This window comes from Drosophila miranda, chromosome 4 (genome assembly GCF_003369915.1).
Source record: "Drosophila miranda strain MSH22 chromosome 4, D.miranda_PacBio2.1, whole genome shotgun sequence".
NCBI lineage: Eukaryota > Metazoa > Arthropoda > Insecta > Diptera > Drosophilidae > Drosophila > Drosophila miranda.
This window is the reverse complement of record NC_046677.1, coordinates 11,510,482-11,538,341: the sequence shown is the minus strand read 5'-3', so window position 1 is coordinate 11,538,341 and position 27,860 is coordinate 11,510,482. Positions and strand designations below refer to the sequence as shown.

Here is a 27,860-nt window from a genome sequence, read left to right as displayed (position 1 = left end):
ATCTATATCTGAAACCGAGGAAAACTCCTGCCTGGCCTTTGGCTCAGACTTGTGCCACTCACCGAGTCATAGAGCCTCTAAACACAACCGTGCAATGCCTCATCTTCTTTGGCTTGTAGCTTTATAGTCTTTGCTTAAGGGCATAGGAGCTCTTACAGAGACTGTGGGGTGGAGTAGAGCAGAGTAGAGCACACAAAACACAGCTGGTACTTGCGACCTGGTCATTCATTCCATTGTCTTTTGTCATCATTGTCTTTGACGGGTGTGAGCACGATGATGTGTCAAGTGGTGTGGACTGCAATCATCCGTAAATATGCACAAAGTACGGCTAGGGCTACGAGTACAGGAGTATATACATATATTTGTTTTATACGAGTTATTTCTTACAAAAACAAGGCGTTTTTACACAGAAGCTGTTGATGTAATGCATTGTTTTGTACTTGAAGTCGGTCTTTGTTTGCCTGGAGATACAGATACTCGGGCAGTGACATATTGCACAGCATTTACATGGCATATATGTACATATCTCTCTGGATATATACTCGTACAAGTACATGGATTGTAATATGAGCAATAAACGCAGCCAGAGATTGACAGCGGCCACATCTCTTTATTGTGGTTTCTCCATGTGGGAGAGATCTTGGGCTTAAAGATCTCTTGAGGAAAAACCTGCATACAGATACAAATTATTACTAATATTCCAAGTGGAATAAGTTCTAGTGATTTCATGGGCAGATTTCTATATCAGAATTGCCTACATTTCCACTGGAATTAAGTATTTTCCAAGAATCTCAAGTCGTTGCAAGGCTTTGTTTTTCATTGAAAAAATACCCCCCAAATAAAGGTTTCCCTGCTAAGATCCCTCAAGTTCTTTATTTAGAATCGAAATACATTCCCTAATTTAGTATTTCCTTCGAAAACACCTTTAAATACCCGACTAATCTGATCAAAAGCCTCAACGAACCTTCATTAATTGCACAAAAATTAAAAATAAATTTAGCCGACATTTTCTTGGAATTTTTGCATACTAAACCTCTCGACAAGGCACCTCGTAATCATGCGAGTTAAGAGCTCAAACAGAAGTTCCTATATTGTATATTGTATATAGTGTGTGTGTTTCTTTGTGTATTTCGGGAAGGGAAGGTCATAAAATCTGTAGAAACAGCTGGTTTCGCGGCGGATGTTTGCCTGGAAATCAATGTTAAAAGTTGGGGAATTTCTGTGTATAAATGAACCGCATTTATCGGAGGAACCCTAGGATGTATTTACCCATATACCAGAGCGTATATTTGCGCAGTTGGTGCACTTTGAAGTTTAAATTTAAATGTGGTAGCTTTTTTTGTATCTTTTCCAAGTCTTAAAGTTCAATAACTTTGCGGAGAGGCTTCCGCCGAGGCATTAAAGTGCTGCCATTAGTCCAATAATTTGCTACCATCTCAAGCCCCTGTCTGGGGCTACCACTTCCACTTCCACTACCTCTCGATCTCTATCTTTTTTTGGTTACTCTTTGGGGCATCCATCACGGATAGGCATGCCACTCGTAGAGCTGTCTTCATGTCTCTGGCCTTTTCGAACCGATCGCCCGACCTGACTTGTAATATATTCAATATCGTTCATTATTCAAGGTGTTTACATAGCGGTTCTTTCTGCTTTACCCCCATATCCTCCTCCTCCTCTCTGTCTCTTTATCTATCTCTATTTCTGTTTCTGTTTCTATTTTTCGTGTAATGCCTTTTGTGTCGTCTCATTATCTTTTGTTTTGCTTTTTGTACATTTTTCAAGTGCAAGTTTATGGGGCGGTGTAATAAATAGAAATTATTTGATAATGGAAGGTACTCTTGGACTCTGCCGATAGGTGAACGCGGTGGTAATGGCAGAGGCGATAAGAACGATGGGAACCCATAGGTACTGCCACACTTTACGGTCTGCTACGATGGCAACGCTATAGGATCCGCTATTTCCAAAGATCTCCTTGGAATGTCTCCCTGCCTTTCTGTAGAATATTTTAACCCTTTTTCTTCAGCTGGAAACACTCAGCCAACTCCAATTTCCTTGCCTCTTCAGCATTTTTCCCTGATTACCAAATACATTTTTCTGCTGTTGCCTTCAAAATGATATAACTATATTTTAATATTGTGCATAAAAAACGTTTACCATTCCAAAAAACTTAAACAAAGTAAATGACACAAAAGACTTTCAAAAAAATGCAAAAGCAAATAAAAAGTAAGATTACGAAATGCCCAAGCGACCTCTGGAAAGGCGCTGGAAAAACATACCTCTCGAATGAGGGGAAAAACTCGTCTAATTGCTGGGCGTTTAGGCCCCAGACTAAAAGATACACTTTTACCAACACCCGAGGGCTCGAGGGCCCGTGCCCGTGCCCGTTCCTTCCTAATGGATGATAGCCCAAAGCAGAAAAAGATCATTAATAAAAGGGGAGGCGGACCAAGCACAGGTCCATTCGAAAATAATGAATCTTTGGCTTCATTTGATTCGCGCTTTGACACAGTTTTTTCAGTGGGAGGGAAGGGAGACTCACTTGAGTGATTTCAATCAAACGGTGGACCTTACCCCTACCCCCTCCCCGTCCCCGTCCCGTGCATTATCTTCAATTACTCAAACAACAACAACAGAAAATATATTGCAGAATCTGGCAAATGATTGACACAAAACATGTTATGTCACAGGGGCGCAGGGGGCGCAACGAGGAGGGGGGCTTGGGGGGCTAAGCGGTGGATATATGTCAAGAGAGGCGACTCCCAGTCTCTGAGATTAAGCATACGCCATGTGTGCGGTCTGAATGACTGACTTTTCAATGGAAGGCTGGAGGCTGCCTCGTGTCGCAATTAGAATTTATCGCATTTGGTGTCGCATTTGTGCTGTTGCCATGTTGGGGGATACCAACAGCAACAGCCCCCAAAGTGGATCCAGCTTACGTTACGTTTTTCTAGCTGCTTCAAGTCCGGTTCTCTCTCTCCCTCTCTCTGTAGATAGCCATTAAACTTACGCCATAATCACACATGCTATACATGTATTTAAGTGCACTCTTGAGCGTTACTTTTTCGTAATACCCGTAGTATATTTTTTGTATTCCCCTTTGCTTTATTTTCCATCATATTTTAATTGCTCCACAGACAAATCACGAGTAAATAAATCATTGCTTTGGCACTTTTCAAGAGCACTTCTCTGAGAATAAGAAAAATACACAAAAGCGGAATTGAAAAAACTTTTGGAAATATAATTGGTATACAGTTTTTGATAGAAATAAAGTCCCATATTCTTTCATATCATTTTCGTTGAATGAGAATCGATAGATAAGTGTAGCACTCGAACGAAATGCTTGCAGATTTTGAGTTCCGGCTTTGAGTGAATGTTTCTTTGTTAGGGCACTTCTAACATCCACTTCTCAAATCCTTAAAAGTACATTTTTTGTATTATTAGTTCTCCCATGCGCCTTTAAATGATTGTTTCGGGGGGGAAAAGTTATTTTGATCAAATCTAATAGATTTTTCTGATATTTTTTCTTGGTATTTTTCTTGTATTGTTTGATATATTTATTTCTTGTATTTTTTATACATAATACTTCTTGTATTTTTTTTATATTTATACTTTTGGCATTTTTTTATATATATTTCTGATATTTTCTTGATATATTTTTAGTAGTCTTTAGTAGGTCAACTTTTGACATTTTCTTTGAATATTTTTTTTAAATTTTCCTGGAATGTTTTCTAATATTTTCCTGGCATATTTTCTGGTATTTTACCACTTTTATGTTATTTACTGGTATTAAATGGTATTTTTCTGTTTTTTTGTATGGTATTTTATTTATTTCATGGTATTTAATGGTATTTTTATGGTATAATATTGTATTTTCCTTTATTATAGGGTTTCGCAATATTTAGTTTTATTTTCGGATATATTTCTGATTATTCATGGTATTTTTCTGAGACCTAATAGCCTTGTTTAGGGTTATTTTCGCTTCCACTTCTCGAATAACTTGGTTTGAGATTCACTGCAAGAGTTTGTATAGAGTATACGATGGAAAGCGATTCCTACTGCCAGGTTTCCGTACAACCCCAAGGACACACTGCCCCCAAGGACTGTAGGGCCTAGAATACACACAAAATCCATTCACAAATCTTTACGATCTCCAATTGCTTCAATATTTATTTGACTTGTGCAACGAATAAACTTTGCATTCCCATTTCCATTTTCGCATTGATTGATTTTCAACAAAGGAGAAATTCCTCAATCTTTTATTTATTTTCAATTTTCGCTTGGAAAAGCGATGTACTGAAAAGCGGTCGAACATATAAATTTCTTTGTTTTCCGAAACAGAGAGAATTTATTGCGCTTTGGGCGCTGCTGCTGTTGTTGTTGCTGGCGTCCGTCAGAAGTAATAAATAATTAATATTCTTACTCAACAAGCAATTAAATGTTTTTATGGCACAAACGCAGAAAACAAAGCCAAAAAGAGTCTAACGTAATTTGCTTGAATGCAAATACAATTTTTAATATTTATTTCTACATCCAATCCCCCGCCAACCCGTTGGATTCTGATGAGTTTTGCCAAATACGTAAAGTAAAGGTTTATGCCAAATGCAAAAAGTGTTCGTTCAATGCAATAAAATCCCCCCTATAAAGAGGCAGCGAGTGAAGCGGAGATGAAAGATACGTATCGCTGGATGATATATATGTATCCATATATATTGTATATTTCTCAACCCGCACGCGTGTGTGTCAATGCGAGTCATTGAACGTCGGTGCAAATGACTTCATCATTGAAGTAACTGACAGATACGTATCTCCCCCTCTCTCTCTCTTCTTGTTTTTTGTATATCTACATAAATGTGGGAGTGTGTGTGATTATCATATGGATAGATAAGTCTCCTTCGCCCGCCCGCCCGATGCTCGTTTGAATCAATGTAAGCTCTGAATGACGCTGTCTATTGAATGAAGTGATATGAAATGAAATGTTCGCTCGTTCTCATGACTCTCGAATGAGTATTCAAAAAACACATGTCACCGAGTGTCTGCATCAGAAATACCAGCAACAGCCACAGCCACAGCAGCAGCAACAACTACTTTAAGGGTTACTTTATGTGGCAGTTGGCCAGGCCAACATCATCAGGTTGACTGAACTCTTTTGCAGAATGTGCGAAGGGAGTGGAGCTCCAGGACCTTAGGGATGTGCCCAGGCAGTGCTTTGAACCAGGAGTGGTGAACCCCCAGTCGGTCATCTTTTGTCGGAATTAGCTAGCTTTCTTTTTTTGCATGCTCTTCACTCAGACACTTTGAGCACTAATAAATGGTTGGAAAATATATCATTAAAATAAAAGGTGTCCTGTGTGGATAGTGAGTGTTTTAGCAGAGGGGTAAACGCATATCAGATGTCCTCAAATCGCAATCATTTTTAAATGATAGTTTCCTAAGACTTTTAATTTTGAGTCTTTTTAGGTCCATTTTCTTTGCATACTAGTATTTTTGTTGATTTTACTGGTACTTGTCTGGTATATAGTATTCTTCTAGTATTATTCTAGAATTATTCTAGTATTATTTTGGTATTCTTTTAGTATTCTTATGCTATTTTTCTAGAATTCCTTTGGTATTCTTATAGTATTCTTCTGGTTTTCTTCTACTATTGTTCGAAAATTTTTTTAGTATTATTCTATTATTCTTCTAATAATCTTCTAGTATTCATCCAGTATTATTCTAGTATTCTTTTAGTCTTTTATGATATTTACCAATGTATCATTATAGTCTTTGTCAGTAACTCAACTGTTTTCAATTACAATCCCAAAAAAAGTTCTTTATAATGGCTTGCAAATCACTTTCACCCCTATCAACCATCAAATCCTGGCACCATCACACACCCATGATTTTCTGCACTCTAGTACTCACACTTTTTTACACATCAGATGAAATGATAGAAGAAAAAAAAAGAAATACTACTGAGAAATGAACGCAGTGGCAGCAGCAGCAGTATTTGGTGTAAAAAATAGTTCGCGTGCTGCTGCCACATTTCAATTTCGTTTTCATGCACAACCTTACACTTATTTTCTTTCTTTATTATATTTTTTCACTACCACGCTTTAATTTTAATTATATTCTGTGTTTGGTTGGTGGTAGTCCCCCGAGAGGAGGAGGAGAGGCAGGGGCGTTTGTTACTTTAGTGAACATGTAAAGGCTTTATTTATAATTGGCTTGCACTCTTGTGTTCAGTTTTTCAGTGCCTGTCTGAACAAGTTTTCCTTTTCACGGTTTCGTGGAAAATGAACTTTTAAATAATACATTGACTAATTGCATTTAATAAATATTGCAATCCGATCTGCCCGCCTCGCCTCCGACGAGCGAGAGATCTCATTAACCTGAAAGCATTTTTGTTTTTAATTTTGGTTAAAATTAATCCACTTCGTTTGTACGTAAATTAATATCCCTCTTTTCGGTTTTAATTATCGTATGATGCGTTAATTTTACTCATTCTCTTTGTCTCTCCACACTTTGCGTGTGGAGGCATTTTTAATTTCCCTAGGCCCAGCCCCAGTTTTTTCTTTTTACTTTTTACGTAATTTACTTAATTTTCGTAGCCCCGCAAATGTTTATACGTCTAGACGGGGGCCCTCCTCACACTCTCACTCGCTCTCTTTATCTCTCTCTGTGGTATTGTTATGGCATTTATGCGGTCATTGTTTCTATTCGGGGAATCTTCAAAAGGAGGCTCCTAAGATGGTGTGAGGTAATTAAATGCGAATGAGATTCTCTTCTCTAACCATTTGAGTAATAAATATTTAGGGGATGTGTGCCTGAGAGATGGGAAAAGTTTTGGGGAATTATATTGGAATGGTATTTTTTGTTTTTGTTTTATGGTATTTACTGAATTTTTATATTTTTCTGCTATTTACTGGTATTTTGTGATCTTTTCTAGTATCCTTTGTATTGTTAAAATATGACATAGTATTTTTCAGGTATTTACTGGTAATAACTGTTATTTTCTTGCATTAACTAGTATTTTTCTGGGTCTAAGTAGTATTTTCTGGTATTAACTAGTATTTTTCTGGTATTAAGTATTATTTTTCTGGTATTAAATAGTATTTTCTGGTATTAACTAATATTTTTTGGTATTAGTTGATATTTTCTGGTATTAACTAGTATTGCCTAGTATTTTCTGGCATAGCCTCGTATTTTTCTGATATTAAGTTTTATGTTTCTGGTAACAACTAATATTTTTCTTGTCTAAGCTAGTATTTTATGATGTAGTATGAACCAATCTGGGTCTGGGTCTAAGTAGTATTTTTCTTTTTCTGGTATAAAGTAGTATTTTCTGGTATTAACTAGTATTAACTAATATTTTATGTTATTAACTATTCTTTTTCCTGTATAAACTCGTAGATTTTTATATAAACTTGCCTTTTTCTAATTTTGTATTGTATTTTTTAGCTAATGTCATCAAAGTGTGCCTTTAATTCAAATCAAGTAAGTCATGAAATCTTTTTCAAAAATATTTGGCAATGAAAAGCTATTTCCTGATTTAATTTAATTGAATTTCCGTTAGTATTTTCCAAGCATTCAAAGTCCAAGAAGAGCCGAAATGTCGTTCGGTGGCTGTGTTCTGGCAATGCAAGGCAATGAATGCGTGGCCATTGCCACAGACCATCGCCTGGGATGCGGCTCTAACCCGGGACAAAGGATTGCCGGGGATTTCAAGAAGGTCTTCAAGGTGGGACCCCGCATGTTTTTGGGCCTGACCGGATTCCTCGCCGATGTCAATACAGTGTGGGATCGTCTGCAGTACCGACAAAATCTGTACGAAATCAAGGAGAGCTGTGAGATGACGCCCGAGGCATTTACCACCATGCTGTCGAATCTGCTCTACGAACATCGCTTCGGGCCCTACCACGTGCAGGCCGTGGTGGCTGCACTCGATCCGCTTACCCTGCGGCCGTACATTTGCAACATCGATCTCATCGGAGCGCCCACCAAAAAGGACTCCTTTGTGTTTTGCGGAAGCTGCGACAAGCAGCTGTGTGGCATGTGCGACGCACTCTGGACGCCGAACCTAGACCCCGAGCAACTTTTCGTAACGATGTCGCAGACCCTGACACATGCCTTCCACAGGAATATCACATGTGGCTGGGGCGCCACAGTCTTTGTGCTGGACAAGGACAAGATCATGGAGCGTGTGATTGATGTTCGCAAGGATTAGATCAGGCGTTGGTGGAGACATTAAAAACATTTCAAATGAAAGATACAGATTGGGGTTAAAGCGAAAACTGCTTCATCAGCTCTCAGCGAAACACGTGTTTTTTCCCCCCCAACTCTCCATTAATTTAGGAATTAAAACTCGAAACCTCAATTCCATTTTGCAAGAGACTCCCTCTTCATTCCATCAGAGCATACAAAAATTGCAACATTGCATAAAAAACGCGACTAAAAAGACGATGAAGATCCAACGAAAGTAAGTAACCGTACGATACATTTTTTTCGATACTGGGTCAGCAAATATTTGCAATTACAATTGATTTTTTGGACAACAAAAAGGCATGGCCTGGCCCACAAAAAATTGACACAGAATTTCAAAATCTATGCGAAAATATTGGGCAAAAAGAAAATTAATATGATTGTAAAGAGACGAACGCGAGAGACAGACCGAAAGATGATTATTGGTGCAAAGCAAATTGCGGTTTTTTGTTGTGAAGCGAAACCAAAAGTGGAGAAATAGGGAGAAGGAAAAGAGGCGGAGGGTGGGGACTTGGACAACTTATTGGCCTAAAAATAGTCGAAATAAAGCGAGTGGTGTGTGAAACCGTTTACAATGTGGCAACACGACAGAGATCTCCGACAAGACTATGGTACGGTCTTAATTTCCTTTAATTTATATCATTATTATTATTTTTACAAGCAAAACTAAAGGCAAACCTTTTTGGCAGCCAGAAGAAAGTAGCAATCACGAAATTCATGGCCTCTTCACTCACTTTCATTCGTTTCATTCGTGAAATGAAGATGTCTTCTTGTCTTGTCGTTTCTGTTGAATCTTACAACAAATTAATTGCCATTTTGTGCCACTGCCACTGACAATTGTTTCAACTTTCTACAGATTTTCACTCGAAGAAGAGAAATACTTTGGAGTTTTATGGTACTTTAGAAACTTGTTCTGTCGCTAAAAAGATTTCGCCTCAAAGGAAAATCGAAAACCGAAAAGAAAAAGAAGACAGAGATTAAAGCGTATCATTTTTAAGATTAGTTCCTTAAACATCGAAGTGATAGGAATACCAGAAGCACCAGCAAAAGCAAAAGCTTTGGCGTTTAATTTTAGAAAACTGACATCATAATAAATTTCGGAATACAGACGACAGGCAGTGCTGTCTGTGCACACAGATAGTCCAAAACAGAACGACAAAACTGTTCGAAAGTGGATTTATGATCGGGGAGCACACATATCTCTTGGTTGGGTTCGAAATTGGGAGCCCCATAAATGCTGAGTGGCTGAAGGATTTAGTTGATGTTTTCCCATTATTTTGCTTGTCGATTCTTGTTAATTAAAATCCAATCAGATCGGGTGGAATTTTCACAGTTCTTTTAGCTTCTTCGGGCGTTTAATGTGGCACGGAAGTGGCATAAAATAAAAGTGCACATACTTCCTCGGTGGATAGATATATTCTATATTTATTTCTGGAATGGATGAGTAAGCGGGAAAAACTAGAAATTGTTTGTAGAAAGAGGAAAGAGTGGGTTGAATGCATTAATAAAAGGGAAATTTGATGGGAAATTAAAAAGGCATTTGTCAACAGTTCCAACGCTTTCTAGGAACCTATAAACACATGTAAAATGCAATTAAAATTAAATTAATTTATAATCAAAAAGTCTTTTTAATAGATCCCATAAAAAGTACGAAAAAAAACCTTTAGAAATAAGATATAATTTAATCTCATAATTCCTTAAATTTAAACCGCTCTTCCATCCCAAATAATACCTATATTTTTATGAATCATCTTTATAAACATATTTTCAACAGCTCAACAAATATGTACAAATGTCTTTTTCATCAACAAGGCACCAAATATTTGCTTAAACCCAAGAGTTTACTTAGCAAATATTTAAAATACAAATTCCAGCGATGAAACGCTAATCAGTGGATCATTCTAGATATATCCCATACCCAATTCTTACTTATTAATTATTTAATTAGAATAATCTTCGACCCAGACTGGTTTTGAGATGTATTTCCTTTACAGAACCACACACGTAACCATGAAAACTGCCGCGACTCTGAGTTCAGACAGAAATTTGCATATAAAAAACGTTTTCAATTTGCATTTTGAAGAGTTGTTAAACGAGTAATTGAGTAAATTGAGGTGTAAAGACACATTTAAGCGGTAAACGCAGGTATTTATTGAGATTTGCCATGGGATAAGCACTAGAGGATGATATAATATGAAGTATTCTTTGTTATCCAAGCGGAAATTCAGGGGAAATGTAAGAGGAAATGTAATTCAAGCCAAAAACATGTCTTTTCTCCCACAAATCTTTCTGGGAAATATGGTTTTCTCTTCCATTAAGACACGTTCTTTTGTCTAGCTTTTAGAGAACTTTCCCCATGTTCCACATAAAAGCTGCTCCCCAAAATTCCTCCATAGTTTAAGGATTATCTCAATTTATGAACCATTTTCCATGTTTCCAGTTAATGTTCTCCAGAAGAACCGCCCCCTATCTCATTTTAGCTTCAATAAAATTCCAAAACATTTTCATCTTCACACCTTTTAATCTTCTCCCGAAAACCCACATTTCCACCCACTCGCAACGCCCCAGTGCCCCAAATGGAGGCCATCAGGGAAATTTTGATGAAGCAGCTTATAAATTTAACTGCCTGTCAAAGTCAGGGTAAAAGTTTTGCGGGCACCACTTGGGGCCTGGCCCCCTCCGTCGAATCATAACAAATTATAAACAAATAAAAGAAATGTGCCAAAATCTACACCTGAGAAAAAGCTTTCCACCGCACCTACATTCGAGAAAGGCCATGAAATCTTAGGAAGTCGAAGCATGGAATGCCCTTGGGCGATTAATCTATGATGATTATGGTATGATAAAGTCATCGGATTTGATGGGAATATATCTAAAAGTATGAAAAAATATTTGCAAATACAAATATCTTTGGAAACAAAAGAGTTTTTCCTATAAATACCACTTTTAATGGCGGTGTTTCTATGAAACCTACATGATATAGTCCTCCGATCTGAATGGTATTAAGGAGAAGCTCCTTTACAATTTTTTAATCATATAAATTCCTAAGTGAAGCATTTTTTTATACAAAAACCCAACAATTTCTACCTCAATCTTTCAGAATAAATACTTCTCTGTCACCAAAATCCCCTAAAAATCATCATAACCCTCTTATAAAAACATGAAAAAAGGGAACTACATATTTTATGTGAAAAAATTATGCCAAAAAAGTGCGTGGCGCACATTTATGAGGCGCCAAAAGCAAAAGCCCAAAAACAAAGACAAATATCTCTTTCTCTTTCCGCCGACTTTTCCGCCGTCTCCTCCGCTTCCCCGTTCCTCCCCCTCTTTTGGAGGAGCCCAAACTCTGCTTTGCTGTGCTTCCGTTTTGGCATTAATTTGTGTAATTTTGTTGACATTTCTGTCGTTTCCGCCAAAGTGACTTTGGCTCCAGTTTCTCAGCTCCAGCTCCAGCCACAACACAACTTTGGCTGCGTCTTGGCGTGGCTCCGTCTCGATGTGAATATATTTGCACTTTGCCGCCAACTTGTTTGCCAGCCATGCTGTTAGTTTTTGTTGGCAGTGCGAGTGCCACCGCTGCCTGATTAATTTACTATATCGGCTGTGCCTCTCTCGGCTGTGCCTCTCGGCTGCTCCGCTTATAATGGAGCGCGTGTCCAAAAGACCAGAAGAAAAAACACAACAATAAATACTAAAGCCATAGTCAAAGTCAACCATTTGGCAATTTATTTGAATTTGTTGCTGCTTTTGTTGCAAGAATTTTATGGGCTTGAGATTGGGAGCATGTGTGTGCTTTTGCGGACGGAGTCGAGGCTAGGGGATGTCCGAGCCGAGTGTTTAACAATGAATGCTAAACAAGATCTCAATGCTGGGAGTGTTCGGGGTTGTGGTATCAATTCAGGGGTTTTATTGGTTCAAGAATTAGATGGAGGTTGGTGGAGTTCCGATATGTTTTCTTGAATAAATACAATAAAAAGAGCGACGGAAACCTTTTCAAAAATGTTGTAACATTTTTTAAGCATTTATAGAAGCGGAATATTCAATAGATTATCTTAGAATATAGCATTTTAAAGCTACTAATTGGTATAATATTTAAGAAAAGGCTAAACAGAACTCTTCTACCATATCGGACAGCTTTTAAACGGGTTCCTTGGGCCCTAAAAGAGTCCTAAACGGAACTCTGGAATTCTTTAATCTACAAATTGAAATAGTTTCCTAGATAGCCCTCTAAAACAGTCCTGTAAAGAAAGAAATACCTCATCTAAGGGTCGTATTCGAGAGATTATTTCATCTGAGGGTTGTAAAAAATATTTAAGACCCTCATAGAACACTTTTATGCCACTTTCCCTCCACTTAAACCCCTAGGAACCCCTACCCCCTGCACAATTAATCTGCACCTAGTTTTCCTTGGTGCATTCCCCCCCCCGCCCTCTGCACGGAAACGATAATTATTACTTAAGGGCGTCATCTAAAATGCAGAAGCTCTCGACTAACTTTATTATGATGAATGACCACTAAAGAGGGGGCGAAAGTTATGTCTGGGGGTGGGAGGTGGGTGTTTCAATCCTGCAGATATGCCAAGTATTCTATTAGTGTGGGTCCCTTCCCCGTGGCACCGCCCACTCCTGCCGGAACTTCTGCAACTGCAACTGCCACTGCAAATAATTGCCGAGGAACGAGCGACGAGTCGAGTGCAAACAGTGTGCATAAATAAATAAATAAGTAAAAACCCACGCTACAGAAACAAAGTTCCGCCGGCTCTGACTCTGGCTCTGGGGGGATGTTGGGGTTCTCTATTTTCTATTTATTCTCGTACTTTTATCATTGGGACAGGGGGCATTTCGGTGTTTTGGGGTTTTTGTCAGACTTTCCACACGAACAAACTCATCAGCAGAAATGCTTTCCGGCAGCTTTTCTCCTCCCCCTCCCCCTCCCGACCAAGCCCTAAGCCCCAAGTGCAGCCAGAGACCGCCCCCCCTCGAGTGGGAGCCCCACAACAAGTGGATGGAAACCGAAATGCGGAAGCGCTTTAATTTAAAAAAATACTCTCGTACTGTGTCGTCGGTTCTGTTTTTTAGTTGGGTTTTATTTTAATTTTGTTTTTAGTTTTGTTGGTTAAAGCAAATAGAAAACTACACTGCCGCCGTTCCCACGACAAACAATTGAAATTGACAATTGACAATGCAACAGGAAAGGCACGCTATCCTCCTGCGCCTCCTCCCCCTCCTCCACCGCCTCGAGGGGTCGAAACTTTTGGTACCCTAAAATATACATCGTTTTACACAGAAAGAGGAGGGGATAGAGTCATGATGCTACTTTGATCAAATTTTAATGAGCTTTAAAGAAAGAAAGACATGAAATTACAGCTTCTGGCTACAAGACTGGGTTTTGAAGCGAAAGGCTTTGTACAAAAAAATTCCCATAAGCGAAAGGACACATTTTTTTAACGAGATCATAATTTTCGGTTACAATATCCAATAAATATCGATTTTGCATGCATATCGATAAGCTTTTTTCAGTCATGTAAATAATTTAAAAATCAAATTTATAATTTTGTTTTGAGCTATTTTCCAAATATAATGTTTTTTTGATCAAGAACTCAGTTTTTAGTGGTTTTCAATGCTCAAAAATAAAGAAAAGCTTCTCGAATAGCTACAAAAGGACACATTTGCATAGAAAAGTAATAAATATATCCCCAAAATATACCAAAATTCGTATATTCTTCCATTTCCAAGTTCCCAAACCCCACTTTACACTCATAACACCCCTTCCCGCTCCCAAAACTGGAACATTTGCATAGAAAAAGGATAAATACTGCTCCAAAATACACCAAAATTCATATGCTCTTCCATTTTGAAGTTCCCAAACACCTCTTAATACCGCTTCCCTCTCTCAAAACTGGAACGCAATTGCAGCTTGCAACAGTTGCAACAGCAGCAGAGAGCTGAGAGCAGAGGAAACACAGTGGCTGGCATTGTGATGGCCAGGCGATCCAGTGTGAAGGCTGTGGTCTTTACACCTCTCCCCTGCTTTGCTCCGAAAAAAACCCCCCCGACTTAACCGAAAGACTGCATTTTGGGGCTACCACAGTTTGCTGCAGGCGGGGATTATGCCCCCTGCGAATCATTCGCCACGCTATGCATTTTAAAAGGGGCACCACTCGAGGGGCATCGCGAGGCAACAAATCAACGACAAAAATGATTTAAGAATGTCGCTATATTTCATCGGTTCACGTTATGCATACGAAAACACACAGTGGACGGTGGATGGTGGACGGTGGAAACCTTGGCCCTGACTTTTGGATCCACAAAAAAGAGGCTTTGTTTTCGATTTTTTGGGCTTTTTTTGGGAATTTCAAAAGCAATAGGGAATTTCTGTAGGTAACTTTTTTGATAGTCATCAAAAGGGTGAGAGAAAGAAGATTAAAATTAAGAAAGAGTTCAAGGTTACTGGAACTTATATGAAGGTTATTCTGCACTAAAAAACTAACAAATTTCTAATAATTACAGGAGCTATAAATGGCTAATAAATGTGTTTGCTTTTCACACTTGAAAACAATTTAGTTTTAACATTATTTTCTTGTAAAACACTTGTGTTTTTAGTTCTATCATAAAGAGAAAATGTGTGTAAAAGTAAATGGAAAGGTGTTTTAAAAGAGTTGTAAAAAACCACAGAGCCTATAAAAACTAAAAAAAAATACAAAACTAGCTTTTCTATTTCAGTTTTCAATTTTCTTAAAGGTTCCACGATTTACCACAGTTTTCAGGCACCTTTTATTGCGATTTTTCTCCCCAAACTTATGTAAATCTTGTGCCCGAATGTTGGTAATTTTATTTAAAATCCTAAAAATATATGCATTCCGAAAAAAAAACGAGTCTGGCCGTCCAGCAAACGAGTAGAGGGATTTACATACAACCAAAAATTCGCTATACAAAAAAAACCTAAAAAAACTGAACCTCATTCAATTGGGGGCTCATTAGTTGGGGGCGTTCGTGACTGAAAGACAGTGGAGTCCCCGCCAGGCAGAAACGAAACGAAAGACGCGACACGCACCAACAAAAAAAAAAACAAAGTCTTTGCAAAAAAAACAAAGATCTTTGCACACTTTTTAAAAAAGCTCCAAGAGTGAGGGAGGGAGAGAGAGGGGGAGAAACATTTTTAGGTTGGTCTATTTTTTAAATGTTTTTTCTACGCGTTTCGAATGGGAAATGAACTCCAGGCAAAACGCGATGCGTCCTGCATTTTCGTCCCCCCACGAGTGAAGGCCCATTCCATTCCATTCCGTTCCGTTCCATGAAATGAAGTCATTTTTTTGCGGCCTGGCCTTTAACCCTTTGCCTGGGACATGGCATGAAAATTAATAACAATTCATTTGGTCAAATTAACCGCAAAAGTTTCCCATTTGCTGTTTCCTGACATTTCTGACAGTCGATGCCACATCGTACTCTGAGTTTTCTTTTTTCATTGTAATCAAAGTCCAATTGCGTTTAAATTCCAGTCTGAGAAACTAAGTAGAGCTCTCCCCTGCCGCCTCCCCAAAACGAGTTTTGGTTCGGAGACAGACGATTTGCCGGGCTCTGAAGGCAAGGCAGCGTGAAAAATGATTGAATTACAGTAGCCACAGGCCAGGCCACAGAGGCCTCGGGCCCAGAATCGAGAGTAGAGAGAAATACTAGACTACAGAGAGGGAGAGAGAGTGAGAGAGAGGGAGGGGTATGGCTCTAAGGCCGGACACAGGCCAAAGACAACACCAAAACATCGCCAATGCGGAGCTTAAGATCCACAACTGGTTTGTGCCATGTTTTGTTCTCTTTTCACTTTATATCTATTTTAGTTTTTAATTTTGATTGCGAGACGCGTAAGAGAGTAGCTTTGGGACGCTCGAAGGCCTGTAGGGTTCGGCCTTGAAGGTAGGTTCTGTATCCTACACAAAGTAAGGGATTTCTTATAAGTAGGAATGTAATAGGGAGCGAAATTTGAAGAATTATAATGGATATTGGTTTTTTACAGAGGGATATTCCCTTTTTTCTAAGATTTTGTGGAAGAAAATCGGGTTTTCCTTCTCTTGGATGATAGAATTCACCTTTTAGAAGAAAGTAGCTTTCAATGTAGAAATCTTAGCTTTCCCAAACATTTCTTTCAGAAGGAACTAAAAAACTTTGTATGTTCTCCCCTAAAGGGGGAAATTTTCTCTCCAAAATTATTCAAATTCCTATAAATAAATACACACTCCACAATCAATTGAAGCTCAATGAAAACCCAATGACAACAACAATCGCTTTGGGGTACAGCAGCTCCCATTGGGGGCATTTCCCCCCTGTTCGCGTAGGGTATTCTCGGACTCGTAATGTAATTCTCCCATCGTAAAGTAATATCCAATTAAACCAGGCAGCCAGCCCTATCATCAACAGTCCACTTGAAACAGACCCGCAATCAGAAATCAGAGCTTAAGAACGAGCCCCTTCGCCCGCAGCAGGCAAAAAAAAATAATAAAAATGTAAGCCCGACTTTTTCTGAACTTAATTAAAAGGCAGCAGCAGCAGTGGCTCTCGCTACTCCTCCAGCGAAATCCGTAGAGAGCCGTAGAGGAAATCCCCACACAAATAGCATTCGAGAGTGGGAGAGGAGGGGGGGAACGGGGCGGCTGTTATTAAGGGGGAAACGGATCTGGCAGGAGGTGGGGGAACACTGCATCAAACGTCCTTGAGTCTACAGTCAAACATTCCAATACATCTATGGGCATATACACACACACACAAGCGACAAAATTCCGCCGTTGCCGCTGCACTTGTCACAGCCACGCCCCAAATCACTGTGCACTCGTGCCGCCCCCCTCTCTCTTCGTCAAGCGTTTCCCCCTTCAATCTCTCTCTCTCTCACTCTCTCTTCGTCTCCGTTGCATCCATCAGACACTTGAAATGCACTTAAAAGGCAAAAGCAAAAGCAGAAGCAATGCAAAAAAAGCAAAAACCAGAAAGGAAGATGAAAATGTAGGGTAGCGAAGCAGAGGATACCCTCTAAGAGCTACTTCCTTCTCTGCGTGACAAACCTCTGTTCAAAGGCATACTCCCTATAGATATACAGGGTACAAATGAAAACTCGAAACAAGCCTTGTGTACACACACACAATATAATATCAAGTGACAGCAGCCGCAGCGGCAGCGGCAGCGGCAGCCACAAGAGCCGCCAAAAACCGCATGAGACACCTGTGTATCCCACTGTGCGCCGCCTTTGCCACAAACCTCCTCCCCCGTAACCCTCCGTAGTCACCCTCTGACTCCGCAACAGATGCTGATTAACATTTGGGCTGGTCTTTCTCTGCTTTAATGAGCGGCTCCCTGGTTTTTAAACTAAAACACCTTTTGGCGGTTGTCGAAAATCCTTTTTCTTATAGAGAACCTTCAAGGCATTCCCCCCATTAAATGTATAAATATATTTATGTTTTATAAACAGGAAACATTTGCGCAAAACCAAAGCAAAACAAAATTTAAGATTGAATGAATGAAGAAACGAATTGGGCAATTGAAACGGTATAACCTCCAAAAGAGAGGATGGCTATGGGGGCACAAAAGAACCGCTAAACAGTTGGCACAACAAAAGCGAAAGACAGCAAAACAGAGAGGCGGAAAAACAGTGGCAGCACTGAAGAGAGGGAAAACCGAAACGGAACTTGTTTTCCCAAAGAGAGAGAGCGAGAGAGAGAGAGAGGGAGAGAAGATCTCACCGAGAATTTCTCACACTTAAAACGGCAAAAATGTCGTAAGTGGAAAAGTGTACAATGAAAAGAGGTGGCATACGAGCGGTGAGGTGCAAAAGAGCGGGGGGGGGGGGGGGGGGGGGAAGAGTGCACCCATGGTGAGAAAAGTCTTGTGCCATTGTCTGCGTCGACTGCTGTCGTTGAATATTTAGTTGTCCCATTAACGGATACGCCAGAATCGACCTAGTGACGTCTTTGGCATGACAAAGGCAATGAAACCCAAGTAACAGTTGGCGCAGGCCCCAACACCCAGCCGCCCCACAGCAAAGCCCATGAACTCTAACCAGAAAACACACGAGTACTCGCACCAGAAGAGTGCTGCTAAGGAGGGGAGTCCCAGAGGACTGCCAAGAAATCACAAGCAGATATCAGAGGTGTCGACCCAGAGGTGGGTTTCCCCAGGAGCTGCGAGGAGAGCCAAAAGAAGGAGAAAATGTACTGCACTAAACTCCTAAAGGGGAAAGCCAGGAGCCACGAGGAGTGCTGTGAAGGAGGGGAATCCCCGAGATGTTTTTAAAAGGCACTACCATTGGCTTCCCCCAAGAAGCAGATATCATGAGTGCCCCGACTCTTTCTCGCTCCCCAACAAAGCCGGAAAATGTACCACAAAGAGATTCTCAACAGCGATCTCCAAAAGGGGAAACCCTGAAGCTGTAAGAACTGCTTTTAAGGAAGGAAACCCATAGGAATTCTTACGAATACCCCACCAAAACTCACCTTAAGACAAAAACTACTCGTATTTCAGTTTAAAATTGATTAAAACTCAAGTTAACAATCAATTAGCAAACATTTACTTAGAGCTATGTATGTCCATAAAATTCAACTAAAAATACGCGCATTTACGACTAAAAACTGATTAAAATTTACAATCCACAGACCAAACCTATCACAATTCGTTCTTATCGATGTCTTTTTGCACTTGAGTTCACTTTTAGTCAGTGGGAGGACATTCTCTTTCTACGAAAAGCTAGTTTTATAGGACCGTCGTGTGTACTTTCGAAAAAGATAAAGAAAATTGCAATTAATGAAAGAGCAGGGGGACTCCGAAGAACAAGAGAAATCAAACAATGGCTATCAAATAAACGAAGACGACAAGAAATTGTTGGTATGACAGGTTTCCAGACTACCGATAAAGAAGGAGAGATAAGGAATGAACGTAGGGTACACCCCTCTCTCTCTCTCCCCCCCCTCTGTTGCTAATAGATAAGCGGGTAAATTGTTTAATTGTAAAACATATAAAAAACATTTTGAAGAGGAAAGAAAGGCAAAGGAAAGGCCCGCCTAATCTTTCCAGAGATAAGACCAAGAGCCTCCTCCTCCTCTGCCGAAAAAAGACACTCAAAAATTAATCCAACAAAAACCAAAACACAACAACAACTCGAAACGACCTTGGCTAATAAAAAACAATGCACAATCGGATTTTAAATTTGTTAAAATAACCAACCAACAATAAAGCGTCCGGCATGCAAATTTACTTTTGGCCGTTGTGCTCATTAAGACAAAAAAAAAAAGAAGTTCAAACAAATTTTTGTATGTTAAATAAACATAAACTTTAGCTTGAACGTTAAATAGAGCATAGACACCATAGGGGGGCGGATACCATAGCGGATCCCTTAGATTAGTGGTATATTTAGACGATTATGGACGCCAAAGCTTCGTTGGATCATCCGGGCTATCAAACATCTTTTTAGAACTCCCATACCCCCTCAAGAGAGGGTATTACATTCCATATAACAGAAACACTAAAACTTGTTTTTTGAGGGCGAGTGCAAAAGCACCCGAAAACCCCAGACACAATCAAACGGAATTCGAATTTCAAATCACATGCAAATTAGTTCAAGAAAAAAAAAGAAACAGAAACAGAAACGAGAAAGAGAGCGTAAAACAGAGCCCGCAATAGAGGAAGGGCAGCCAAAGAGCATAGCGGATAATCAATAATTAGTGAATCAATCCAAAAAATATAACTTATGAATAGGTCTCTCAGAGCCAAGAGTTTTCAAATTGTAAAGAATCGGAAATCAAATGAAATGAATGTCAATTTGAGATATTTTTGCTATAAAGAAATATCAGAAATCCAAAGTTAAATGAAAGTAAAATTGGGGTTACCTATCGATGTATATATATGTATCGATATAACCTTTTTGAAGGGAGAAAACTATATGTTTTTTATGGTTTTGTGGTGTTCTTGGTATCAAGAATAATTATGATATTTTTGGAGCCAAGAATTTAAGTAATACTCATATTTTATAAGAAAATGTAATTACAGGCGAGACCTGTTCAAATGACGCCTAAATCTTAAATACTTTCTTGTAGCGCCCTAATGAAGGTCTTAGATCTTTCGATATTCCTTAAGATATTTTCATTAAAAATTCTGTTAAGCTTCGAAGAACGTCGGCTTGCCAACAGTTTCCTTATCCCCTTACAATTTTCTTATTACACAATAACAAAATAAATTTCCGCTCCATTTATATGTCACATAAGAATGATAAAAGCTTTCATAGTAAAGCATTACATGACTCACAAAATGATTTTTTATTTATAAGAAATAAATACATTTCATGGAACTGAGGAAACGGGAACTTCTCAATGAATAAGAACGGAAGTACATGAAAAGATCTTAATGGCACATTAATTACAAGTAAATTCGTTATTTTAAGAACTTAAGTCGGAACATGGGAACTGCGGATGTACAGTTTATAAGGGGATCATCTTTTAGATGTTTGTACAAAATGGTCAAGGATAAGAAAAGAGCTCGTTAAAGATAAAAAGCCCTCAGCATTTCTTGAGCATACTTAAACCTGAAAACATTAATTTAATTAACCTATTTTTATAAAAAAGAAATAAACGAATTAATCTAATAGCAGCTATTAAACAGCAGAGCTGAAGTCCCTAGTAGCTTGTGCTCGAATAGTTTTTTTTAAATTAAATTAAATAAAATAAATAAAAAAAAGTGTCCTAGATTTAAATCAATTTTCGCAGGATTTTGTAGAGAAATTCGAGAACTTAAACTATTTTAAACATCTTAAATAATCCATGGCCCAAAATGGTTTCAAAGTTTTATGAACCTTCAGGCAAGGAAAAGTAAAACATAAAAATTAAAAAAAAAATACCCCCTAACCCCCTCTTTTATTTCTAAGAAAAAGTTCTTGAAACCTCATCAAGCCGCCCGAAAAAGCCCCACAAAGACTACCTGATGAAATAACTGCCAACTAAAATAAAAATGATATAATAGTGGTGGTGGTGGTTCCCCCCCGCCTTCCTGGGCCGGAACCAGAGGCCCAAGCACGCGTCCCCCTTCCTCCGCCTCCGCCTCCTCCTCGGCAACCACTGACCACCCGCGCATATCTCCCTTCCTTCCCAGCCCACAAGCGAAGCGTAACGGCGCCGACAAGCGGAAGAAGCAGCCGAAGAAACAGAAGAAGAAAGAGCCAGCCCCTCTGCCGCTCTCTCCCTCCCACTCTTCAGCCCACTCTCTGTGGGTATTCCTCTCTCCCTCTCCCACTCTTTGAAAGTAAATTTTTATCAACCGCAAAAGCCTAAAAATAAACTGAAATCAACAAAAAAATGCAATGAAATACGAAAAAAACACGAAAGGAAATCAAAGTTTGCAGAGAACGAAGTTTTTGATACCCTGGAAAAGGGGAGGATATAAGGAAAAGCTAACAATACCCTGGAAAGGCAATAATGTGCATAGATATATAGATTACACTCCACTGCAACTCCACTTTTCAATCTATTCCCCGAATATTTATTTAATTATTTATTTTATTCTTCCTTCGCTATGGGCCAGTCCTTTCCCCTTAGCCCACAACACCCTCTCTCTCTCTCTCCCTCTCTCCAAAAAAAATACCAAAACCAAACCGAGAAAAAAGGCGGCAAGGAAATGTGCAAATATGCAAATTAGAGGCGAGTGTAGGACTTGGAAGAGTGACGTGGCAGGGGCTGTGGCTCCCCGTCTTTCTGTCTGTCTTGTAGTGCAGTGTAAACGGTCTTAAAGTTCAGTGCCCCCCCGTTTTTTAGGGAATGATGTAAACTTTTGAAAGGGGAGAGGAATGGTGAGATTATCCAACGAAACGTAACAAAAAACAAAGGGGGGAAGGAGAAGGCAGGGGAGCAGGAATGTTGACCCACAAACAAAAATAATTGATTTTACTGCAGATACCACAAGACCCCTACGGAAGGCCCCCCCCCCCCCCCAGCTATCTTTTCTTGTCCGAAATTCTGTTTTATTTTTTTGTTTTTTGGTGTTTTTTTTTAATGTAATTTACATGTCAACCCCCGAAAGTTGTTACACCTGTCCTGTGGGGCACACGAGGCATGTGGCACGCGTCAGTTCCAGGAACCAAACGAGGCGTGTCGCCCACAGGTGAGTCGAGAAAGAGAGTGGAGTGGAGTGGTGTGTCACTGTCCCCCCATCGAGAAGAAAAACTCATTTGACGCGTGGCCGGCACACGATGGAAAAACTCAACTAATTTGCTGTTTAAACATCACAAAGTTGTTGTAGAAAATCAATAAGTTGTTGGTTCCTTTAGTTGTTTTGTAGTTGTTTGGGGTTTGGGGTGGTTTCGGAGTGGTTCATAGGAGCTTATGGATGGTTCGGTACTGCCTTTGGGTGGGTTTCCTTGATGGTCAGGAAATGCCAAGTGACTTGTTTTTGCCTTTGAGGCACAGAGACGCAAAAGCAGAGAGGCAGAAAGCAGAAAGAAGGAAAAATGTAACATTTATACGGAAGTCGGAAACACTTTTTCCACATGCCACAAGCAAAAGATGATGTGTGTTCGGGGCGTACATAATGATGATGATAGCCGAACGATTAATGTAGGTCTTGGGCGATAATGAAAGAGTGCCCTACTCTGAGAAGAGCAGCCCCTGAAGGGTTAGACTCAGAAATGAATGAATGGGGAAAAATATATTTAGAAAGAGGTGATAAAGAGGACTAGAGATTGGTTTAGAAAGAGATTAGGATTAAGGAAAAATAGGCCCAGTTTTGAGTATCATTCTCTGGGGTAATCTTGGGATATGTAAAGACGGGGAATAAATTAATTTTTAATACATTTTTGATACTTCTTAGTACAAGCTTTCTCTTTGAGAAAATAGCTCGAAAAATCTTTCAAATCATTTCTATATAAAAACTACGTTTCATATTTGAATCTAAACATTTCCTCGATCTACATTTCTTTGAATTGAAACATTCCTTTCTTTCGAAATACATTTCGCTGTAGATTTGCATATAAACAAATAAATAAATAAATATTTTTCTGCCAAACAATCGACAGAAAAGAAAGCCACTTGTGCAATTATCATAACAATCCACGCCCACGCACATGGCCCGCGTGCCGTACCGTACTTTATATTTATATTTTATATTTTTATTTCACTTTTTTGGGGTCCATCACAAATCAAGAAATACAAAAGTTTCACAAGAAAACTAAGCTTTTCTGCAACAACAAAAAAAAAGAGGAAGAAAGAAAGAAAAGAAAGCAGATATCCAACAAGTATCTGTATCTGTATCTTTTCTTTATAGAGGAGACATGTTCCAGCTGTTCTTTTGTGTATTTCTGTGTCTGCTTCTCACTCTTTTGTATCTCGTTTGGGCTTTTGGCAAGTTTCTTTCAGCGAAGGCGCTTTGAACTTGAATTGCGCACAAATACAGATACAGATGCAGCTACACAGTGAGAGATACTCAGATACATTGGATACATTGCGGGCTCATAAAATGGGAATTGTTTGGGTGTTTGCTTTCCATCTTCTAACGCGACATTCAAATCGCCAAATGCTGTCCAACTGGTTCGGTGAGCTCTCCCTCCTCCTCTTCCTCTCTCTCTCTCTCCCCGCCTCTCTTTCTCTGTGTGTGTGTCTCTGAATTTCCTATAGATCTTTCTTCGCTCATTCCTTTTGGCCCTAACTAGCCCTGGGAATTGGGTTGGCTCTCCTCCGAGTGCTTTGAACCCCCGCTCATTAGTCGAAAAAGTAAAGGAAAAGGAATTAATACTCGTACTGCAAGCTTTGTTCAATCAAAAGTATCTGTATCTGGTGTAATGGCAATTCTCGTTTGTCATTTGAGCATTTTAGAGCAAAATAATTAAGCAATTTAATTGCAAAAAAATTAACGGAATCGGAATCGGGTCCAAGGCTAAAACCATGTCCACAAATTGATCTTTTCCGGCAAAAAGCGACGAAATTCTGGGGTACGGTTAGGCCTTAAGTGCTATAGATATTATTAAAATTACTACGACTACTATTAGTGCCTACTGTCCTTCCGCCTAGATGAAGATCTACAGTTCCTTAAACCAATTCTATCTCCAAAAATTATTCCCCTACCTCACACGCTTCATATTTCCAATCTAAACCAACTCATTTATCTAAATCCCAACTTAAATTTCCATTTAATATAATATAATATAATACTTTAAACCCAAAAACTCTCTCCATATCTGTAGTAAATGTATCTGTATCTGCTAGTGGTGGCACCCAACCCACATATGCAATGTGAAAAATATGAATCTAATTGAATGCATCCTCATTAGAACCCGCGCACCATCATTACGAGCATCCCATCCTCCTCTCCTCCTCCACCACCAGACAGACTCCCATCCCCTCCCCACCCTTCCCGAGCGAGCAATTTCAGGGTTGCCATTCTCTGATTGGCGCTGATTTGCTGTGATTTGATTATGGCAAACATTTTTCGCACTTGACAACCGTTTTGGGTGCACGAAAATTGAAATGCTGATGCTCGTTGCCTCGTACTCGCCTCGCACTTCCATGGAATTGCTCGTTTCGGGCTTAGGGGCTCAGACAGGGCCCCAAGGCAAAAGGGCCGTGGACGTGGCCGTGGCCGTGGCCGTGGCCGTGGAGCAGGCAAAGAACCCATCGAAGGGCTCTAGAGCAGATGAGGCATTCACTACCCTCGCCCACTGCTACTCTATTTTTAGCCAACTCCCTCGTCCGTTGAACATATTTTACAGGTTAAGCCCCAGGACTGAGTGCCTCATCGCATATGTGACGCGCGGATTCGCTTTGCGGATTTGGCAGGCATAACAAATTAGCCTCCGCATCTCGTAAGATCCATGGGTCCCCCGGGATGGGGGTTTGAATATATATTTAGACGTTAAAAGCGATACGAAAAGGTGGGGGAGTCCACAAAAAGATGATATAATGCGTATTTAATGACAAAACTGATTACAAAACCGTGGTAGTGTGGATAATAAAGGTCATTGAAACAGAATTAATTTGTCTGTATACCTAAACTTTCCACCTTTATCTTATACATAAGAACCTTCCCAACAATCATACGAGTATATGTAATATTTCTATCGTGCACTGCACTTCCTCTCTCGTTTGGCAAGACCCATTATTACCCTTCCCCCCTCGCATACATGTAATCACAATTACAGTTATCTTTTTGCAAAAACTCACCTTGTATTTCGAAAGAGACGAAACACGAACAATGTTCACACAAAATACCCGTTTTGTGGGCGGCAACGTTGTCGCTACGAGCAGCAGCTGATTGAATGGCGAGGGCGAAACGTAGACAAACAGAAATCAAATATTAAAACACACTACTTTTTGTATTTTGCACAAACAAACAAAAAAAAACAACAACAGCAGCAGCAAACAACAACAGTAAGAGCGGGACGCAAATTAAAAATGCAATGCGATAGAAACAGCAACAAGAAACGAAAGAAATCTGGATCGCCGAGGCGTTGATGCCCTTGCAAAACTATTGTTCTTGTGGTAGTGAATAATTTCCATCGAAAAAGAGAGGCAGACAAACAGAGCCGTTTGTTTCATGAATTTTGTATACTCAATAGACCAGGAAATGCCTCCTTCTTTCAGATGTGCAAACTGTTAATCAAAATAGGTGTACTGTTTCTGCAAGGGCAGCGACTACGTCAGTGGGCAGGCAGTCCCCGTTCGACTTCTCAATGAACATAAAAATCGAACTAGGTGGCAGCGCTGATTCTGCTCTCTCTCTCTCTCGCTCGTTCCCCTTTGGGCGTCGTATGTACGCTTTGTTGTTGTTTTCGCATAGTATTTTAGTCACATTTTGTTGTGTTCAAAAAGTTAGATTGTTGTTGATAAAAATTTCAACAATTGCCAAAATATAAGATTTTAGCCACACGCTTCTCTTGCTGCCGTTGTTGTTGTTGCTGGGTTTTCCACTTCCACTTTGCGTTTCGTGAGGGGAGAGAGAGAGGCTGGCAGAATGAATGAAAGAGAGTGAGTGTGGGAGTGAGAGAGTGGCAGATGAACACTCTGCGTCCCCCCTGCAACGAAAGAGCAATTTGGTTTTTCCTGCTTCGCACTTGTTAAAATTTTCGGGCCAAACACTTTTGCATAGTATAGAATTCTAGGCTCGTTTCAGATGTCAGCACTTTAATTAACATTTTTCTGGTGAAAAGGATCGGCCCAACACCAACGCACGGACACACTGAGACACAAAAACACACGCACGTAAAACGACGCTGTGCTGCGACGCTGGATTCAGCTGCTTCTTACCAAAAAGGCCACAAAACCCCGGACTCGCTGGGCTTTCTTATGTTTTTGTCACTGTATTTGATTTCACTTGGCTCTTGTTTGATAGTTTAATTGGCCACAGAAACGATTTATTCATGTTCCACCCACGCACGCCCGACGACCGATTTGGGGAATGTTCATAGGTTTTATTTGTTGCAATATCTTAATATGTTTTGCGGGAAACATCAACTTCCGTAAAAAATTCGACACTGTTCCGTCGTTTCTTCGGTCGCGGCGGAAATTTTAGTGAGAGAAAAATTTGCGTTTCCACCAGAAAGATACCGTCCGACCCTCAGAAATATACCGACATATACCGTCTCATTTAAAAGATATACCGTAAATATACTGACGAAGTCAAGTTCTATTTTACATATTCCCCGTTTTTGATCTTCCGTCAAATATTACTAGCTATATAGAATATTCAGCCATGCCATCATAATTTTATACGATTGATGAATCAATTTTCTATTTAATTGGTGTATTCTTAATACTTGCTTTTATTGCATTTTGCATAAAAAGAGGTTTTAGCGAAATAAGTCAAACAAAAACAAGCAGCGAAATAGGTCAATCAAAACAAATGAAAAAGGAAATTGCTCAATTTTGATATTCCATTGAATAATGCTGACTAACTAAATCTCTCAGCAATGCCCACATAGTTTTATCCCATTGATGAATAAATTTTCTACAAGATTGGATAGTTTTTAATCCTTGCCTTTATTGTATTTATTGTTCAAAAAAAGGTTTAAACGAAAAAGTTCAACAAAAAAAGAGTCGCTATATTGCGTTTAAGACGTAGTATAGGCCTTTGTATACCCTATTTTGTTAATTTTATATGAAGGTATAAATATTGATATGAGGATAAGAGGTAACTAATAAAGACGTTTTCTCAAATTGACATTTTTTAGACATATTCATGTATATGATGAGTGATGAGTATATGATCTCGATCCTGATACCTATTCTTGGTCTCTGCAAGAAGACAATAAGCTTTAAAATATCGTTGAAATATTAAAAATAATATTAAATAATATTGAATAATCATTAAATATATTGAAAATAAATTGTTTTTGCCTGGGATGACAAACATATTCACAATTCTATAACATCCATTTCCCCCAGGGTATGTGTGTATGGAATGGGACTAATTGTTGTGAACCGGTTATTACAGATTCTACCCGATTCAAATAAATACCAAAATATACGGTCTCATTTAAAAAATATACTGACGATTTCAAGTTCTATTTACATATTCCTCGCTTGAAAAATAATAATTAAAATTAAATTATCCATTATTTTGATGTGTTTTTATATGGTAAGCTTTTTTTTAATTTTTAGCTTATTCTAGCTT

The 27,860-nt window shown here is 39.3% G+C and overlaps 2 protein-coding genes across 8 annotated transcripts in view; one reads left to right on the top strand and one right to left on the bottom strand.

Moving 5' to 3' along the window:
* The window catches only part of LOC108162369 (protein FAM102A), a 55,257-nt gene extending 28,487 nt beyond the window's left edge, over positions 1-26,770 (bottom strand). For 4 of the 6 annotated variants that reach the window (XM_017297077.2, XM_017297079.2, XM_017297081.2 and 1 more), the window contains exons 1-2: positions 26,495-26,768; positions 25,412-25,498 (exon numbers count right to left, since the gene is read on the bottom strand). The gene's annotated coding sequence lies outside the window, so the exon portion shown is untranslated. Of the gene's footprint in view, positions 1-25,411; positions 25,499-26,494 lie in introns of all 6 variants that reach the window. The other 2 variants (XM_017297083.2, XM_017297082.2) reach the window with 2 other exon arrangements.
* Positions 7,426-27,785, top strand: LOC108162371 (proteasome subunit beta type-3-like). Of its 2 annotated transcripts, XR_004472657.1 has the most exons (3): positions 7,426-7,473; positions 7,553-8,455; positions 27,632-27,785. XR_004472657.1 is itself a non-coding variant. In XM_017297085.2 (2 exons), exons 1-2 carry the CDS (start codon positions 7,441-7,443, stop codon positions 8,201-8,203), a joined length of 684 nt encoding a protein of 227 aa, XP_017152574.1. In that variant the 5' UTR covers positions 7,426-7,440; the 3' UTR covers positions 8,204-9,775. The 2 variants fall into 2 exon arrangements, 1 of the variants encoding a protein (XP_017152574.1); XM_017297085.2 differs by lacking the exon at positions 27,632-27,785 and having other exon boundaries at positions 7,553-9,775.
* Positions 27,786-27,860: the final 75 nt, after the last annotated feature.